Here is a 21,356-nt window from a genome sequence, read left to right as displayed (position 1 = left end):
AGAAGCAACAACATGGAGCTGGGAATCTAAAGGGTCTGGAATGATTCTGGATGAAGGAATGGTCTCTGATTTCTTGTCAGGTGTTCTCTAACCTCATCAGGTTTCAAAAAGTATTGAATAAAAGGATGCCGTTAATTGTGGCCAATGTGTATTAGAGAAAAACAATGATCATAATATTTCCCCCCATTTGAAATTCTTATTATCCAATGAAAGGTTAGATTTGTGATTTTTTTTTTTATTTGTTTTTTATAAAAGATCAAAAGGATTAACAATGCAGATTAATTTTCACAGCCTTCTTTGATCATATTTACCAAGGGTGCTGATATTTTTGGCCATGACTGTATAATGTGAGATACGGTCACGTAAATTGATGGATATGCCTACCTTTAACACTTCAACAGGCACCTGCATGGGCGGCTGGAAATGTGTTGGTGCGCTGATGGCTGGCGAGGGTGCTGGAGGGCCTGGCATGCGATGCTGCATGTAATGCATGGATGCTACCTGTTGGTGCTGCCGCTCCCGCTGCTCCTCCTGCTGCATTTGGTCCCGCATGAGCTGCAGGCGCAGGCCGATGCGTGATGACATGGCTGGGGGACGCGGGGGGCGGGCTGCTATCACCGTGCAGTCCAGCCCGAAGAGTGGTGGGGTGTCTGCAAAGGAAATATTTAGAGGAAGTGAATATGTAATATAAGTAAATGGATTTCTAACAAATGTGGGTTTTTTGCACTTTCTACTCAAAGAATCCTGAAAAAAGCAGTTTCCTTCATCATATTATCCAGCAAAGGTTTTTCATTTAATAAGTTAATTTATAGACTGTGGCTTTACATATTTAAAAAGGTACAATAAGATTAAAAACTTGCAGTCATAATTAAAAACAGAATTAAGTGTACACATGAAGAATCTAAATAATATATATCATGTAGCTTGTCCAAAAAAAAAAAAGTTAAAAAAATTGGGTAACCCAAAAAACATTTAGAGAGTTTTAGGCATGAAATATTATATTCAAATTTGCCCATAAGATTATCAACAGCCTATGGCATTTTTCATTAGAGCTGTGGTGCATTCTACAAGATGACTGATGGCTCTAAATAAAAACATACTCAGAAGTAATGATGAGTGTGATGGGGAAGTCATGTGAGGGTCAGGTGGTGTTTTTCTTTTCTATTGAAGCTCATGTGAGTAACCTTTTCAATTTGGAAATGCCTCCAAAACCTCCTCACCCCACAAAACAGAAAGGCCAACACCCTGTTTCTTCTGCGGGCCTGGGGAGTCCCTAAGTGAAGGAGTTCCTCTTTTTGGGGTGCTACAGAAGACCAATATGCAAACAATCATGACTTTGCTGTTATTGGAGACATTGCTGCTAAGACACAAAAAGGAACTGGAATTTAAGAGTACTTATTGAAAAAGATGGGGTTTTGAGTATGCACGCTATGTTAGATAAGAGACCTGTCTGGTGCATCTCAGTAGAACCACATAAACTATACTGTGGAAAGGGACTGGGCCGCCTATAGAGAAAAGCTTATTGTACTAGAGGTACAATAAGCAAAGCAGCTCCTATTGAGATGGCACTGAAGCAGTGTTTAGCCCACAGTGTACATTTCAGCGGTGGAGGGGGGCACGCACACTACAAGCTTTGTGGTTCACACTGGTCAGTGAACACTTTCAGGCTTTGTCACCAGGGCAGTTGCCAGAGGTTGACTCAGTTCCAGGAGAGGGGAGCTTTGGGACGGACTGTCTCGCAAAGAGATGGACTGATGTGCAACAGAACCGGACCACCGGGGTGGTTGATAACCTGCTGGTATTTGAGTTCCTACATTTCACTACTGGTTATACTCTGTATAATTGTGTATGTGATACAACTGTGTTGTCTTGAATCTTTCAAACTTAATGAGGCAAGATAAGATATGGATGTGGCACCAGAGCTACATTATTATTTTTCTAAAAACGCTAATGCCAAATTTTCACTGCAAATATGGCACAGAAGCTCTTGAATACTGCTCAGAGGTGGGATAAATGTATTGACATGACAACTTGAAGAGTTCAGCATATTAATATGCATGACAATGTTAATGTGTTTAATCTTGGCGAAATAGATCATCTACGCTGCTGCTGCGGCAGAGCGCAGCGAGCACTGAGAACTGCACTGCCAAAATATACACAGACATGCTGCTGTGAGAATGTAAGAAAAACTCCTGCTGCACATCTAACATATATTAAATAACCCCCATAATAAAATGCATGAAATCACCACGTAGTCACCCTATACAGGTGGAGCTGAGGGAAGGTGGAGGGTTTCTGAAACACGCTGCAACTGTCACAGCGAGCACTAGCTGAGTATTTGAATGTTAAGCAGCAAGCTCATTGGCTGCTGATATGGAAATAACCAATCAGTATTTCAGCTTAAAAATTAGCTAATTAAATATCAAATACTGACCAAAACCAATAACTTATCTCTAATATATCTAATGGCAATATCTCTTATATCAGCCAGTAACTGATATGGTACCAGCATATTGCACATCCCTAATGGAATCAGACTATCAATGGCAATACATATAGTCATCTCTACTTCTTAATTGGGGTAGGAATAGCTCATTTTTGCAAGTTTTTGGTTTTAAATATGAACAAACATTACTAATGAGTAACTGGTCAAATAACTGGTAAACATTTCTCAGGTCTTCCAGTGAAGAAACAAGCTGATAGCGTGGCTGTTTCTCAGAAGCCCACTGAACAGTGAGATTTGGGTGTTCTTGTATCGCTATTGTATCAACAGAGGATTTGAGACTCAGCCCTGTACACAGTGACGTATTTACTCGGCATATACTGATGCTACTCCTGTGACGTTGCTCTCCCACACCGCCCATCGGCAAATGCCAGGCATACACTGCCCCGATGGAGACGCATCCAAAGAAAGCCAGCTATCAAAGTGCCCTATTGTCACAGTAGCCATTGAATTCATGGCATACATCAAAAGATGAAGAAAAAATAGAAAAAGTGGGCCACAAAGCTTATTTACACATACAAACACACCTGCATGCTTACAAAGCCTTACAACATTCAAGATATTATTATACTTGCGTGTCGTATTTGTATATGTAAAACTAAATGTACTATGTAACAGTATCTATTTAGTAAATTAAAGTACACATAAATCATATGACAGAAACATGATAGCATTTCCATGTATTACTGCAAATTAAAAACCTAATAAATAGTAATGCATTACATTTTTGTAAATAAGAAAATGCTATATTAAATAAAATAAAAAAAAAATAAAAAAATTTGTTTTCTGGAAATTTGTATTCTGAGATTTTCACATATGTTATTCCAGCCGTGACAGCTGTGACAGCAAAATATTTATTTGCAAAGTTGAAAAGTACATGCATGTCTTCCTTAATTCATAAAGACAGTGATAAAGGAGAAAGAAAACAGGGTGGGTACACAATCCGGAAATTACAAGTACTCAAACTCACACTGCCTGCACGAGCACCATTGTGCCAGAGCACATGCACTAACCACCAGGCCAATACCCCCAAAAATATCCTAAACACAACTATTCCGGAAAATGTGCAAATCTGACTACTAATACACTAATAGACCCCATGGGTCAAAATTCGTCAATTAACTGCTACTAGATTGTAATTAGACCAAAAAGCATCTTTATACATTAAAGGCCATTCATAAGTGTATTCAGACCAGAGTTATTACAGGTTACAAAAATTAAAACCACTTCCTACAATGCAACTAGAATTAGCCAAAGAAGCAGGAAACAACTGATACATTTTCCTCATTCAGAGGCCAAGTCTGCAATAAGCTCACTGACTAATTTTGTGAGTAACTGCTTATATGCAAATATGAATATACATTTTCGGTGGAGTTTTGGAAACTGCAGTAACCTGTACAGGATGGGCGGACAGGGGTCTGGCAAAGAACCATATTCTGCTGCCCACCCTTGATTTACCACCCACCCTGTCTATCAAGGCATTGAGGCAAGTGGAACCAAAAATAACACTCACACTTTCTGTTCCTGTTTGCAGAGACACCATGTTCCCTCGGGGGAACAGACTGCCGGTGTGTAAATTCTATGCCTCTGCAGCACACAGTGAACTTTCCATGCTCTGGCCAATTTATCTGGCATGTTCTAAGGATTCACACTCACACATGGGATTAACACTCGCTGGGATAACATTCGGTGGGATGGGCAAGGGAAGGACAGCTCTCAAGTAAGAGGACGAACCTTATGGCAGTGTCTTCACAGCACCCTTTTCCTTCCTCTTTTGCCTCAAGATAAGCAAGAGTGTCAGTTCTAGGAAACGCTGCTCTTATTTGGGTTTTGTTTTGGCACAAACCAGGTGACAAACATTACAAGGAATTCAACCGCAGCTGATAATGTCAAATGGCAGATATGAAAAGTCTATGCTATTGTTGAAATAAATTAAAAATAAGAGAGTAAAAATGGCAGTGAGTTTACAAGCTGCAAATGAATTTAGGCATTAAATGGAAGCTTATTTATTTTAGCAGAATGGCAAGATATAAACTCTATACCCTTTCATTTTTTATTCCATGGTGAAAACAAGCTTTTCCCCCCCTCAGAATTGCAAGAAAAGTCACAATTGTGAGATAAAAATTTGCAGTTACTTTTATATATTTTTTTTATACCCTGGTGGAAATAAACATCTACAACATTATAATGTATAACATGAAATTGATATTCATATTGAGATTTACATTTAATAGTATTATTAAATGAGAAAACTTAATTGTTACTGTTATGATAAAAAAAAACATCTTAGAGATAGTTCACCCAAAAAAGAATATTTTGTCTTTAATTACTCACCCTCATGTCATTCATGTCTTTGGAACACAAATTAAAGGGGTCATATGATGCGATTTCAAGTTTTCTTTTCTCTTTGGAGTGTTACAAGCTGTGCATAGATAAGATCCCTGAAGTTGTAAAGACTAAAGTCTCAAAACCAAAGAGATATTCTTTATAAAATTTAAGACTCGACCACCCCCACCTAAAACGGCTCATTCAAACACGCCCCCACATGTCTACGTCACGGTGTGGGAAGCTTTGAAAAACAGCGCCCAAATGTATACGCAAAGAAAGAAGGCCCTATTATTCTCGGTGTAGTATTGTTGTTGCCACCGGCGCCATGTCCTGGAGACGCTGTGTTTCGTTGTGAAAGTGAAAGTACTTTGTTTGGGCTTCCAAAAGAGGACACAACTAGAATTCAGTGGTTAAATTGTATTTAAAACACTGTTCCAGAACAGTTCAATCCCAATATTAGAGTGTGTGCAGCACATTTTACAGACGACTATTTCCTGAAGCTGGAAGAGTAGCCTACAATGCTGGCTTGCACAAAGGTTGTTTCTATAAAGTGGAGCAATTCCAACTTTGCAAGGACAGTCTGGCGCTTCTGACTCACAGCCTTCAAGTAAGTTTTCTTATTTAAAGAATTTGCCACTGACGATTCAAACGTGAGATTTGAGCAGTGTAGAGTAGTGCTTGTTGCTTGTCGTTTCTCAGATCACAAATGCAGACATGGTAATGTTTACACGGCGTGTTGCAACCAATTGTAAAAATACAGTATAAGTCATTATAATCAGTAAATATGTCCCCACTGGATGCAACAAATGCCTCGTTTATAATGGGTTTTATTGTTTTTGTGTCGTTCCACAAAAATAAGATATTTTTGTGGAAATTGGAGAGCTCTCTGACTCTCCATTGACAGCAAGGATAGTCCCAAGATCAAGGCACAGAAACGTAGCAAGGACATCGGTAAAATAGTCCATGTGGCATCAGGGGTTCAACTGCAAGTTTACAAAGCAGCGAGAATACTTTGTGCGCAAAGAAAACAATAATAACTAGGGATGCAACGATACTATTTTTTCACAACTGATCCAATCCGAGCGCAGTTTTTTTTCTATACTTTCTATACTTCTGTGTTCACCTGATCATCACTCTTGTGTGTGTTAAACACAATCTGCTAAATATAGACATTTTCATGAAAAATAACAAATGAATATATATATATATATATATATATATTTATATATAAAAAATAATAAATGATAAAACATACTATTATAAACTAGGTTAGTGGATAATTCAGCAGCAAAAGTTATTCTAGAAAAATCATAGGTGCACAATAATTTTATAAAAACATTAAACTAAACATCTAGTAAAACAACATTTAGTGGGGAACAAATAAAAGTTAATAAGTGTAGGACTAAATCTGGTAAAATATTACACATTGCTCTTTGTATTGTTATAAAATACATTCATGAAAAACAAGTAGCCATATAGAGCCTAATATATAAATATGCTTTAAAATGAAAAGACATTTCTTTTAAATGCATAGCACAGTAATGAGGCCAGCAACATAGATAAAACAGAACAAAAAAAGACTATTAATTATCTTTCATTGCGCAAAAGTGTAATACGAAACTTGATTTAAATATTCACATTAAACTATGGAACGCTTCAGAACATTTAAAATATAGTTCATGAAACTTTATGGTGCTTTATAATGTTTTTGTGCTTTTCGTGGGCTTAACAAAAACACAGAATAGCATACACACAATATCGGATTTGGGTCGGTCCCGTCTGACCGATACCCGATCCGGCAGAAAATGCCAATTTCGGCAATACCGATACAGAGTATCGGATTGATGCATCCTTAATAATAACAATTTATTCAACAATACTTCTCCCCGAGGTACCGTCTTCCACCATTTTGGAGAGAATCCCAAACGTTCTGCATGCGTATGCTTTCTACTGGACGTAAACAACACTGATTACATTGATTGTGTTTTTGTGCCTTAATCGAGGTAGTATCCTTGCTGTCTATGGAGGGTCTGAGAGCAAAAATATCTTAATTTGTGTTCCGAAGATAAACGAAGGCCTTACAGGTTTGGAACGGCATGAGGGTGAATATTTAATGACAGAATTTCCATTTTTGGGTGAACTAACCCTTTAAGACCTTCATTCATCTTCGGAACACAAATTAAAATATTATATACTATAAAATAGTAGGCCATGAGACATGAATGGTTCATCTGCAATTTTATGAAGCGACTAGAATACTTTTTGTGCACAAAGAAAACAAAGATAATGACGTGTGGGCTTCAATTAAATCACTGAATATCATCTGGGGTCCCATGATTTCAAGAAAATAAAAAATAAAAATCCCCAAATGATGCTTGTGTCATGTGCAGTGTGGTCATGCTTCTTGGGCTCCCACTAAAACAGCGATTACCTCACTCTCAAACTCTCGCAATCAAGTAAATAAACATCAATCGAACTTCTGCTTTTACAGTCACTGATTCTGCTGTCCTCATTCCAAAAGTGATATATATGGTTTAGTTTAACGACGGATTGACAATAATAATGGAGAAAATGACAATTCAGTAAATATCAAAAGGGAACAAACACTTTTTTAGGTTTCCCAGCTTTCACATGAGCAAGACATTCGTGACCTTCCTTACTTTTAAGTAAATGCTAGTCATTGCTAGTCAATGCAAGACAACTTAATCCTGACACAACTGTGATAATACATTTCAGATGTTTCAGAAGTTTTTACTGTTATAGTCTAACTTGATTAGATTCTCTTTTATCTAGTGACTACAATGACCTGTGGGTGACTTTTTTTCAAAATGTTCAAAACGCACAAACAAAACTACTTCGTTTCTGCTGTCTTTGCCATGCCAATTACTGTCTGACCTCTTGGCTCTGAAGCAAAGGAAAATATATTGGTTTATTATTATTGGACAATGCTGCTATTGAGAAGTTTGGAGAAAAAAAAACAATTCACAAATGCTGTGGCATGCAGTGAGAGCCACATGCAGAGATTTTCATGGACTTGGAAGAACCATGAATAGTTTTAAGTTCTGTGTCAAGTTCAATGTCAGATATGCTTTTTATGCATATTTTCTTTATATAAACCATTTTATTCTGAGAGGTCACTTTATTTACTCAACCCTTGTCACTGATTGCTCACTCGTTCAACAGGAAATCACAACCTCATAACGACCTAATGCAACTTCCAATTTTGACGACGCTTACAGGAAAATGTATAAACGATCCAATGGATTTTCCAAACAGACAGGCCCAGCTGCGTTCGGACACGCACTGAATTGTGTATTCTCCATGACTTTCTGTGCCTTTATTCATTTCTCTCTGTGAGAAATCTCTCACAATTACCTCTTTGTGTAGAAAGTGCTGAAAGTGATCTGGGTGTCCTCCACGCACTGCTCTCTACATGACTGGGTGCCTGCTTATGAGTGGGCTGAAAAACTGGAAAAGAGACACAGAGATTTGCATTAATGGCCATTCTTTGCCCGGTGAGTAACATGAAGAGGTTTCCGGCTGTGGCTGGATAAACTGGAGCGATGACAATGTTGCAGATAGCTGCGACTGCTGTTTCTAGTGGTCAAAGTAAAAAGGCAACAGGTGCATCAAGGATATATCTATTTATATGTACATCTGATATCTTGGTTAAACTGGAAAATCTAATTAAACTTCTCTCCAAACTGTGAGAATTAAACGTGTACAGTGCGTTCATATTTACAGACCCAATAACCAAGTAAAGACATTCTGTACATTGAGGTGAGATACAAGGTGTATGACTATTCCTGCTAAAGCTGATGAAAATAAGATACATTAATATATCCAAGCACAATCATTCTATCCAATGGATCCAGTGATCTTAGAGCAATCACCTACATTACAGGAAATATAAGCACGTTATGGTCAACCATAAAAAAAGCACTGCTTTCCAGGGACTATAGATGATGTGTATATTTTAGTTAATATTGCTAATATTTAACTGCCAATATTTGTCCCTCTAAAAATAAAATGAAATACATAACTATATAACATTTTACTATATTTAAACCCAAACTTCAGGTTTTTACTCTAAAATCAGCACTGAAAATGCCACAAAGTCCACTGATTCCATCCAGGTTGGTTTAAGGATGTCTGCCACTGATTTCTTTCACAATAATAGACCATCATTATAAAAGCTAGTCCAAATCGACATATAATCTCTTTTAAATATCTACACAACCATGTTAATCAAACATGCTTAACAAGAGCCTACATTGGCAAGCCAAGTAGATCTCAATTAAGTGCGAGACTTCCAATAAAACACATTTCCCAACCACTGAATATGTGCATCCAACAAAGTGAATATTCAATCTCGTTGCAGGTCATTGATATCAAATTATACACAAATCTCGGTAATGATTCACTCTCCATACCTTATACGCAGTTGTAGACAGGCAGTGCAAACGAAGAAGGCCGGTCAATGATTATCTTGTCCAATTCGTCACAGATACACAATCCTCATGCAAGTCCAGACACCAGTGGCGTCCTAACAAAATACTGAGCCTTCATGTTGAAGCATGGCTCTTATACTAGAGGCTGTGCTGGCTGACAGCGCCGCCACTCGTGACCAATAGCCACAGAGAAAAGAGAGGGAGAGCAATCAGCAGTCACAGGGAAATCCTTAGTCATGAAGTCTTACAGTACAGTGTCCACAACTTCTCTTCTGTCTATCACCCCCTCCAGTTCCCCTAAATGAAACCCTGTGAGCTCCCGTGAGAGAGGAAGAAGGGGACTTCATTGTCCCTCATCTCTTTCCTCGAGTCCTCTTCCATCTCATCTGACTGTGCTGCTGAATGTAATGAGTCTGGAGGAGTGTGGTGAATCTCTGGTTAGGTTGGGTCAGCAAAACACTCATGTGGACGTGTAGAAATACGCTTTACACGCCACGTATTGACACATTTAGATTACTGTAAATTATCAGGGAAGTCGCTCTTAATCGGTGCACGGTGTTGCCTTCACCACAAGTTGAAGCATGCAGATGCACATGAATGTCACATGAATGTCTAATAATTCATTCGGCAGAGGATTATATGCAAAGAGACTTGCATTAAAGGTGCTTTTTTAACATGGCAATTAAACCCATATCCCTTGATTTGCTATGGGATCATGACCTGGTGCTCTGACAAGCATTCAAAAGTTTGTGATCGAAAGTCTTTTATGCTCACTAAGACTGCATTAATTTGGTAAAATACAATCAAAACTTTTTTTTAATATTTATGCAATTTAATGTATATTTTTTTCTATTTTAATATATTTTAAAATGTAATTTATTCCTGTGATGGCAAAGCTGAATTTTCAGCAGCCATTACTCCAGTCTTCAATGTCTCATGATCCTACAGAAATTGTTGTAATAATATGCTGATATGGTGCTCAAGAACCATTTTTTTATTCTCATTGAAAACAGTTGTGCTGCTTAATATTTTTTGGAAGTTGAGATACATTTTTCAGGTTTCTTTGCTGAATATAAAGTGCAAAGGAACAGCATTTATTTGAAATAGAAATCTTTTGTAGCATAGTCTTTATGGTCACTTTTGATCAGTTTAATGTATCTTTTATTGAATAAAAAAATAAAATGGCTCTTTTCATACGATGGAAATGCATGAAATCATTGGCAGTTAATATGCCAGTCCACCCAAAAATGAAAATTGTCATTTTCTCAGCCTTGTGTTGTTACAAACATGTATGACTTTCTTTATTCTGTGGAACTCAAAAGAAGATGCAATGATTATTGGAGTTCATTAATGTTGAGATGACACCGTTCAACCTTTTATGATCTGCAGAAGAAAAAAAAAGTAGTCATACACATTTGGAACAACATGAGAGTGGGTAAATATTCTGGCAAAAATGCAAACCTTGAATGTAGTTTTCGACTGAAATGTCAGCTAAATTGTAAAAGCTTTGTTTTTGTCATTTAGGGGGTGGGGACAGAGGAGAAAAGTCAAATGTAATGGAAGGTGCACTGCAGGAAATCAGGAAACACTGAGAGCTTTCCCAACAAGTAAGATTGATGCAAAGACCTTAAGAGATACATGAAAGTGGTGCTTTCAGAATAAATACAAAACAGCTGTGACATTGTCTCCCCCTAGTGATCCTAAAAACAGACATTTAATATTATGTTTATATTCTGTAAAATGTTCCACAAAGTGCACTGGGTAAAGGACAGATACATTTTAAGGAATGACACCATGATTTGCCCCCAAGAAAGAGTCAAATGTGCATTCAGTAGGCCAAAATGAATTACAATCATCAGACATAAAGACTGATGGAAGGGTGAGTTGAGGAAGTGAGATGTTACTTACAAGAAATGAGTATTGCATTATGCCTGAATAATTCCCACCTCTGCTTTAGATCATGTGCGCATAAAAAAAGAAATTATTTCTGCATTATGGGGTTGCGTGACATTTACAGGATCAAACTTTATACCAATATTTAAGGACTTACAGTTAAAGTCTCAAATTGTTATGAATAGCTTGATTTCCAGTATAACTGTGATTCTTGAGCAGTTGTCTCAGGATCCAAATTTGACAAATTTTATATGCAAAAAATCCTTAGAGAAACTACAACTTAAAAATAATTTTCTTGGACCATTCCCAGCTGGTGGCACGACCTGCCTATCTCAATTCGAGAAGCTGAGTCTTTAGCCATTTTAAAAAAAAACATCTAGAAATCTTTTTCACCTGACCAATTAATTAGCACTTACCTATTCTATTCTATTCAGTCTGCTTTGTATACTGTGCTAGACTAACTGAGACTTGTCACAGCACCTGTATACGGATGCTCTCTCGTTGGTCTGGTTGCTTCTATTGCTCTCCTCATTTGTAAGTCGCTTTGGATAAAAGTGTGTGCTAAATGATTAAATGTAAAATGTAAATTCACTATGAACAATACTGTACCATTTCACTATATTTTGTAAGAATCCAATAAATTGATCAAAAGTGACAGTCAATACATTTATAACGTTGCAAAAAGATTTCTACTTCAAATAAATGTTGTTTCTTAAAAAAATGTATCATGTTTTCCACAAAAAATATGAAGGAATTAGTGCTGTCAAATGATTAATCGCATCCAAAATAAAATATTTTGTTTACATAATGTGTGTACTGTGCGTATTTATTATGCATGTATAAATAAACACACATTCAGTATATATTTTGAAAATATTTACGTTTATACATTTACATATTCTTATATTTTAAATATATTTAATATATAAACATTTTCTTAAATATATACATGCATGTGTTTGTATTTATATATATATACACAATAAATACACAGTATAGTCAAGTCAAGTGACCTTTATTTATATAGCGCTTTTAAGAATACAGATTGTGTCAAAGCACTTAACAGTATCAAAGCTAGTAATGTATAATGATAAGATTAAACACTCAACTTTCAGTTAAAGGCATTTCATTATTGAATTCAGAGATGTCTTTGTCTAGCTCAGTTTAGTTATACATGCATATATTATATAAACTAAATCTTTTATTTTGGATGCAATGAATCGTTTGACAGCACTATAAGGAATAATAATAAAAATAAAAATCAATAAAACGTTTGTTGACCACCACCCAAATGATTTCTGAAGGATCATGTGACACTGAAGACTAGTAATGCTTGCTGAAAATTCAGCTTTGCCATCACAGCAATAAATTAGATTTTACACACACACATTATATATATATATATATATATATATATATATATATATATATATATAAATAAAAAGTTATTTTATTGTTTTTGGAGACTGTAAGAGACTTTCAAAAATTTCACAGACCCAAACTTTTGAATTGTAATATCAGTAATATGCAAACGGATTATCATAGCTTAGGAAAACTGACAAATTTGTAAATGCATAACCACAGAGGAGAGGTGTTATTTACCCAAAAAAGGAAATGTGTGTGAAGTATTTTTATTTGCATTTTTGCTGCTGCCCATGACAACAGTTCAGAACCACTGTTATATACCATATTCATGACAAATTATTCCAGTCTGTCTGTAATATGTGGGTAATTTCCAGGGAAAAAATATTCTAAAGCACTGCTGAACATACCAAACAAAGAACTGCTTTGTAATTGTATGTGCGCATTACTTTCTAAAGGTTAAACATCAGTGAAATTACATGCAAAACAGATTGGTTCAGCATGGCCACAAACCAAAGTTACCAAAATTACAATGAGAGCAAAATGTCTGTGGGAATTTATAGAAGTTTACAGATTCCGTTTCACGGAACTAATGTGAAGCTGCCTATCATAGCTCAGCTGAAGTTTTAATAATGACAAACCAAAACAAACTGTTTATTTTCAAATGCCCATCTCCTTTATTCTCCTCTGTATCTAAGATTCGCTTCTCAGCAGACTTTTGTGATCAGTTCAAAGCTCTGTTTTTTCTTTAGCTTTGTTTGAAAGGTGCATGATGGGTAATAAAAGATGGGACACCATGCATTTCCATTTAGGCGCTGTGACCTCTGCAAAGTACTCAAACAACCAGTGACCTTTCCTCCAAAAAGACCTCGCTGGGGTGCTTTTGAAACGATAAACACAGACAGAAAGAGTTACGCAGATGCAAAGTAGGGCTGCACGATTAATCGCATGCATTTGTCATGCGTGTCTCGTCAGTAAAGCCGGTTCTCTTGATTAGTAGTAAATGTCCATCACCTTGTTTTCAAATGGAGCGGCATTTACTACACAGAGCTGTAGTTCACTGAGAAGCGACGCAAAATCGCATTCATAATCGAATGCGATTCATCTGCGATTATGAACGTGATTTTGTGTCGCTTGTCAGTGAACTACGGTTCTGCGTAGTAAATGCCATTCCATTTGAAAATAGGTGATGGACATTTACTACTAATCAAGAGAACCGGCTTTACTGACGAGACACGCATGCGATTTATCGTGCAGCCCTACTGCAAAGTGTGCAAAAACGGCTTGTTGACATTCAATATGCAAGACAAGACCAGCTTTGTGCACACACAATGAAGCAGTTTAATAAACTAAATACAGACAACAATATATTTACAGTAGTATTTTTGGGGCATAGAAGGAGCACCAGCGACAAAACTGCATTTCTTTGGTTCGAACAGCTGTGGCCTGTTGCAACGTGTAGCTTATGACCAAGGAACTGTTGTGTTCCTGACAATAGCCTATGGAAAGGAGGATATTTCTAGACCCTGACTTTGTCTAAACAAGCTGGTGTGGCATTTCTATTATTTTCCATACGCTTTTCTGATATTGAGGGAACTAAAAACTTACTCATGCATTTTGTAATGACATTAAGATGTATGAGGGGAATCCCAAAATTACACCATGGTATTATACGATTTCCTTTATTCCTCCCACCAGATGACATCAATCTGACTTATATGCATTGGATTTTAAAAACTTACTATATTTTTAACTTAAACACTGTATTCACTGATTTTATTTTAAATATATGCATTATTTAATAGACAAATGCTGCATTAAGAAACTAATATTGTCTAGTACTGTGAACTAACCGCAAAATACAAAATATAAAAAAAACAAATCAGTTTGTGTTTACATAATGTGTGTAGTGTACTGTGTATATTTGTTACGTTTATATCACACTGTATACACACACATGCATGTATACAGTATATTTAAGAAAAATATGTTGCGTTTGTATATTTAATATATTTACATATGATATAATTTATATGAATATAAATGTATACATGCAAATACATGTGAATATTTTCTAAATATATGCTGTATGTGTGTGTCTTTACATATGCATAATAAATATACACAGTATGCACACATATGTAAAAAAATTATTTTGGATACGATGAATCGTGATTAACCGTTTGACAGCACTAATTTTGATGTTAACAAATATATTAGATTATTTATCTATTTTATGGTTAGTAAAAGTTTTAGTAATTGTTGTTTTTTTGCTATTTTTATTACTTTTGTTGTTTTTAAACATGTCTACATAGTTTTTATTAATTTTTATTTTGTTTTTAATTATTTTTGTGCATCAAGTTAAACTAAATGAAAATGAAAAATGCTGCCTCATAAAAAAAATAATTTTTGCTAATTCTAATTTATTTCAGTTTGTATTTATTTTATTTCAAGTAACAAAACTATTTTTTATTTCATTTTAATCAAACTAAAATAGCCCTATTGTTGAAAGTAAATGTATTCTTTCTTTTTTTTTTAAGTTACTATTGTGACCCCAATAGTTACACTTATGATGAATACAAGAGTGTTAATTTGTTGGCAATGGCTTAACCAAGAATGCCTGGAGATCAGCCATGGCCAAAGAGTTCTTTGGGAGATATGTTATGAGATTAGGAGCGCTGGTAGTAGCAGAACACTGTTTGCAATTGTCAGCATTACTTCTGCTGCATTACAACGCAGGATCCACCTCCCTCTCTGGCTCCCCCACTCAAATCTAGCAGCGTTCACTTGACGGTATGGCAACTATGCCTGCCTTTGTCCTATCTGGCATGTGTGTGTAGAGAGAAACGTTGAGAAAGAGAGGCAGGATGCTTTGGGACCTTAGTCAGAGTGTAAAAAAAGCAACCATGTCCATGTTTAGACATGTAAGATTTACAGGGTGAAGGCTGACATAAACATTGCACCCACTAGTGACTGACAATGTGGGGATGAGAGCAAACAAATGTAATTTCATTTGTTATTATTACACAGTATGTTAACTCATAGAGGACAACTGTACACTCTCACAAAAAAAAAAAAAAAAAAAAAAGGTACAAAAGTTGTCATTGTGGCGGAACCCTTTGAAAAAGTATACCTCTACCTTATTTCCCTGAAAAGCCTGTATAATATTATTGTCTTAAACAAAAACTAAGACGAAAACAACTGATGAAAAAACTATTTCGTAAACTGAAAATATACGAACTATAAAAACTATAACGAAACAAAACTAACAACAGTTATTGAAAAACTAACTGAAATAAAATAAATATAATTTTCGTAATCGTTACGTTCTCACCCCTTAGCGGAAAAATATATGAGCTGTGTGACAGTTTAGGGAAATACCTGTCAATAGCACATCACGCACATGGGGTTATCTCAAGGAGATTTGTTTGTTTGTTTGAGATTTATTTAGTAAAAAGGCTTGACTGCTTCCTTTGGTGTATATTTGTATATGTTAGACAGCATGATTGTTGCACAGGTGTGCCTTAGGCTGGACACAATAAAAGGCCACTCTAAAACGTGAAGTTTTACTGTATTGGAGGGTCTGAAAACCAGTCAGTATCCGGTGTGACCACCATTTTCCTCACGCAGTGCAACACATCTCCTTCGCATAGAGTTGATCAGGTTGTTGATTGTGGCCTGTGGAATGTTGGTCCACTCGTCTTCAATGGCTGTGCGAAGTTGCTGGATATTGGCAGGAACTGGAACATGCTGTCATATACACCGATCCAGAGCATCCCAAACATGCTCAATGGGTGACATGTCCGGTGAGTATGCTGGCCTTGCAATAACCGGGATGTTTTCAGCTTCCAGGAATTGTGTACACATCCTTGCAACACGGGGCCATGCATTATCATGTGGTGATGGTCATGGATGAATGGCACAACAACGGGCCTCAGGATCTCGTCACGGTATCTCTATGCATTCAAAATGCCATCAATAAAATACACCTGTGTTCGTTGTCCATAACATATGCCTGACCATACCATAACCCCACCACTACCATAGGCCACTCGATCCACACTGTTGACATCAGCAAACCACTCACCCACACAACGCCATACACGTTGTCTGCCATCTGCCCTGTACGGTGAAAACCGGGATTCATCCATGACGAGAAAACCTGACATGTGGTCTGCGGTTGTGAGGCCGGATGGATGTACTGCCAAATTCTCTGGAACGCCTTTGTAGACAGCTTATGGTAGAGAAACGGACATTCAATTCACGGGCAACAGCTCTGGTGGACATTCCTGCAGTCAGCATGCCAATTGCACGCTCCCTCAAAACTTGCGACATCTGTGGCATTGTGCTCTGTGATAAAACTGCACATTTTAGAGTGGCCTTTTATTGTGGCCAGCCTAAGGCACACCTGTGCAATAATCATGCTGTCTAATCAGCATCTTGATATGCAACACCTGTGAGGTGGAAGGATTATCTCGGCAAAGGAGAAGTGCTCACTAATTCAGATTTACACAGATTTGTGAACAACATTTGAGAGAAATAGGCCTTGTGTGTACATAAAGTCTTAGATCTTTGAGTTCAACTCATGAAAAATGGGGGCAAAAGTGTTGCGTTTATAATTTTGTTCAGTGTATATAAAAACTAAATACAAATGTGTTCACAAAATAAAAAAAACTAAGCTAAAACAAAAATATTAATGAAACTAATAAAAACTAAACTGAATTTTATAGCAAATTCGAAAATGATATTAAAATAAAACTAATTTATAAATTTATTTAACTATAATAACCGAATAAAGTATACACATTAGCAACAAATTGGCCCAAACACAGCTTTGTTTTACAACAGACTGGAACTCGAGATTAACCAACACTTCCCATTTTTGTATGCAATATGCATCAGCTGATCAGTAAACAGACTGTGGGTGAACCCTGACTAAGACTATACATGTGTATGTGTTATATATATAATTAGTCTTAGTCTCTTATGACAAGAGATAACTAAAACAATTATATTCCACAATATTCCTATTTATTTATTATTAAACTCAAGTAGCATACCCCATTAGAACTTAGCATAAAAATAAAAATGTGATTTAAAAAATGTATAGAAATTAGGCTTCCTCATAACCAGGTTTTCCAAGACCATGGGAATCCTGTTTTTTGAATAAAAATTACATTTGAATGAAAAAGAAACTATTTAAATATTTTAATACAATTTTTATGTATTTTTTATTAATAATTTAAAGTAATCTTGAGGCCCCCTAATGGGCCCTGGACCCTTGGTCGAGAACCACTGCACTAGACATCACCTTGATACACCACTGCTATACAAAATCTTGAATTACTAAATATGTATTATGTGTCTCCTTTATACACATACTTGCAGAGGATTAATCATGTACTGATACTGCTACAGATTTCTCTACTGTCTCTGCTCAGCTTTGCATATATGCCACATCCATGTGATATCACAAAATGACAACTTTGTGTGTGTTTTAGGAGGATATACCGACTAGAAAATCTGTAGAGCAAAGAGGAAATCATTGGTCTACTGGGTAAAGACATAATGTAAGCTTACAATGCATTTCTATCACTGTTGCTTTTAACTGTCCCAGAGCCAGGGGTACAGCTACAATGGTGCACCTGAAATAAAGGGGCAAGTACAAGGTCGGGACTGTCTGTCCCTGTGCCCGTGGAGCTAACATCATTCTGCACATCCTGACCTTCACATTCCTCAGTACATCGAGTACACTACACTCCTTACTGTTTCCATGCTCCCCATGTACACTTTAATATACCTTTCATTTGTATCTTGAAGACTAAAAGACTAACTTAAAGAGTCTCCAAGCAGGGCAACCATTAAGCTCACTACCTGCTAATGCATACAGTGAAGATGAGGCCGGAGTTAAACAGGATTACACCTGTATACATAAGAACAGGACTGCCTGGACTGGTTTCAGGTTGGATTGCACACCAACAGATGCCTGAAGTACTGAATACTTGTAAGAACTGAACTATTATGCAACTTGCACATTAATTACGTAATGGATCAAATCAGGTGCTTTTGAAGATTATGTCCAAAAGTTGGTTTAGAATTTCAATTATTATACCAGCGGATTGCAGCTGTTCAAGTAAAAAAAAACTTACTGATTCAAATGATCCGGTCAGGGTGAGTCTCCATAACAATTCACTGAATTCACAAGTCTGATTCAAATTGAGCCAAGAACGGGAGATCAGAAGAGCTTTATTGTAAATGAAAATCATATTTAGGTTGTAAGTGTCCAACTAAAGCTACTGTAAAACATAGATATGTCCACATTTGTGTATTACCATCTGAACAGGGTAGGTTTTATTTAAACACTAAACATAATTCTAAAATAATTCAATTTAATGCCTATGCATTTACCTCACTGCCGCAGCACTGTCAAATGATGTAAAAGTACATTTGCATAATGTTTTTTTTATAAATGCTAACATGATATATTTTGTTATTGTCACTTGTTTGCACACTTGAATTGTCAGTAATTATCAGCGGCAATCAGTGTATGACGTATTTTCAGCAGGAGGATAGAGTAGCCTATATAAAATTGCTAAATAAATAAACAAACATTCATCAATCAGTACTTTTTACTTTTAATACTTAAGTACATTAAAACTCAAATACTTTTGTGCTTTCACCCAACTAAAACTGAAAGGAGTATTTTTTTAGGTTATGAAGCCTTTGATTTGAGTACTGCGTCCACCTCTGATTATTACATTGAAACATAATGCCATACAAAACTGGCCAAAAGTAGATACTGGCAAAATGAGTGCCTCGTTCATTGTGGATCTGCAGTTTTGCTTCATTGCTAAGTTACAAATCTCTGACCACACAGAGTTCACTGCGAAACCCGAGAGGCATGCTGTTGGTTGGTGCTGTGAATGCATGTGTCAATGTTTGCAAAACTTGAACTTGATGGTCAATTCACATAAAGAAACTTCTTAGCCATCAGAAGTCCATCAAGCCACATTTTCATCCTGTCAGTTTCCATTGAAATGACTGGATTTTACTTGCACAATTTTGAAGAGCAACGGTAAATGTGACCGTACTTCAAATTCTGTGTGAACCAAAAGTTCACTTCAAAATTGTGATACATTTCTGAGAGAAAAAGAATATTGAATAATAAAAAAGAAACTGAAGTTGGGACTCGATTTTAAGAAGCTGTATTTGGTCAGTAATGCCTCTGTCATTGTTGAGAACAGCTGTTGTATTAAATGGCCCACTGCTCTTTCCCTCTCTCTCTCTCTCCACGCTCCATCAGCTTCAAGTATCGCCTCAGAGCAGCATTGTGAAAACAACCAGAGAGGAACAAAATTTGGTTTCATATTTAAAGGAAAGGGTTACAGGCTTTTGGCGCATGATTTGGTGCAAGAGCTGGCTAAAAAAGGCACATCTTGGCCTTTTTTTAAGGCCCTGGCCTGAACATAGTGTGCTGGGTATTCAACCAAACAATAGGCGACTGAATTACATCAAATATTGATACTAACAGTCAATTTTATTTTCCTTCTCACTGTTACGTCACATCCTTTACATGAAAACGAGAAGGAATTCAAAACATTGTTAATTTGTGTACAGCGACGTATTGTTCAGTCCTTCAGTAGCAGCTCATTTTCAGTCAAGATGACGGGGTCATGTCTAGAATTAACGCAAGTGTAGTTTATGTTCAACTAAAATGTTCGACTTGAAGGCAGTGTAATGGAAACAAAGCAACAGCAAACCAACCCAAACACCAATGCGCAGCAACAAATGTGTTTACCCTTGTCCTCGCTGGTGTGTGGGAGAGGTGAGTGTTCTGGAGTTACCTTTTATCAGCCATACTGTCTTCCTTTCTGTTTATATCTGATTCAAGTCACTATTGCATGAAACCAAACACATAACTGCCTCCTAATACCTTGACTTTGACTGGATTACACACACACCGGTCAAACGTGTCGACGCGTGTGATGGACAAGGCCAGGGTGCCACACCTGCGATAGGACCGTGTGTTTATCTCTTACCATCAGAGAGCAGAGATAAAACCTCCAGCTCTCTGCTGCTTTCTGATATAACCCCTGGGTGAACTTGATTTTCTGGCATGTCTGAAATTTTCTCTTATGGATGATTCAGCTGAACTATATAAGAAACAGTAGAGACAACACATGGACAGGCCCATCCAATTAAATGAAAATCACAAAGCACAATGCAAATTTCCACTTCTGTGAAAGTCAACAACAAGCAAAGACGTTTTTAGTCATTGTATAGAATCCTATTCAAAGTTTAATGCAAGTGTCCTTACATGTTTAATTTCCATAACACGTATTTTTTCTAAGATTTCTGAAAAGATGCATTTCAATATTGCATAAGCTGAATGACTTAAACGGTGTTAGTGCCGTCAAACGATTAATGGCATTCAAAATAAAACTTTGTTTAAATAATGTGTGTACTGTGTATATTTATTATGTGTACTGTATGTGTGGGTATTTATATATACACACAGTACAAACACTTATATTATGTCTACAAAAACTCTTATTTTGGATGCGATTAATCGTGTTTAATCATTTGACAGCACTAATTGCCATTTCTCACAGCCTCATTAATGAAATGTTTCTCATTTTCCTCAGTCAGGGTTTGTGTACTTGGATGGCAGAATGGAAAGACATGCAACAACAAACAGACAAGGGATTAGCTTGATAATATCAGTTTCACTGAGCCAAAAAAAACCATACATTGTTCACTTCTTTGCTCGACTAAATCTGAATACAGGATTATGCTGTAACCGGTTTTTATTGTCTGGG

At 36.6% G+C, this 21,356-nt stretch overlaps 1 protein-coding gene across 7 annotated transcripts in view; it reads right to left on the bottom strand.

Annotated features, from left to right (window-relative positions):
• Positions 1–21,356, bottom strand: part of LOC306857176 (transcription factor EB-like) — a 37,957-nt gene that overhangs the window by 15,471 nt on the left and 1,130 nt on the right. For 3 of the 7 annotated variants that reach the window (XR_013783074.1, XM_079396949.1, XM_079396946.1), the window contains exon 2: positions 385–650. Coding sequence is in view for 6 of the 7 variants with exons in the window: in XM_079396949.1 (XP_079253075.1) it covers positions 385–585 (201 nt within the window). In the remaining variant the exon portion in view is untranslated. Of the gene's footprint in view, positions 1–384; positions 651–8,206; positions 8,300–9,264; positions 9,423–21,356 lie in introns of those variants that run through there. The other 4 variants (XM_079396948.1, XM_079396945.1, XM_079396950.1 and 1 more) reach the window with 3 other exon arrangements.

Source organism: Barbus barbus (genome assembly GCF_936440315.1).
Source record: "Barbus barbus genome assembly, chromosome: 37".
In the NCBI taxonomy this organism is placed as follows: Eukaryota; Metazoa; Chordata; class Actinopteri; order Cypriniformes; family Cyprinidae; genus Barbus; species Barbus barbus.
Note: the sequence above shows the minus strand (reverse complement) of the source record. Positions and strands in the feature narration are given on the sequence as shown.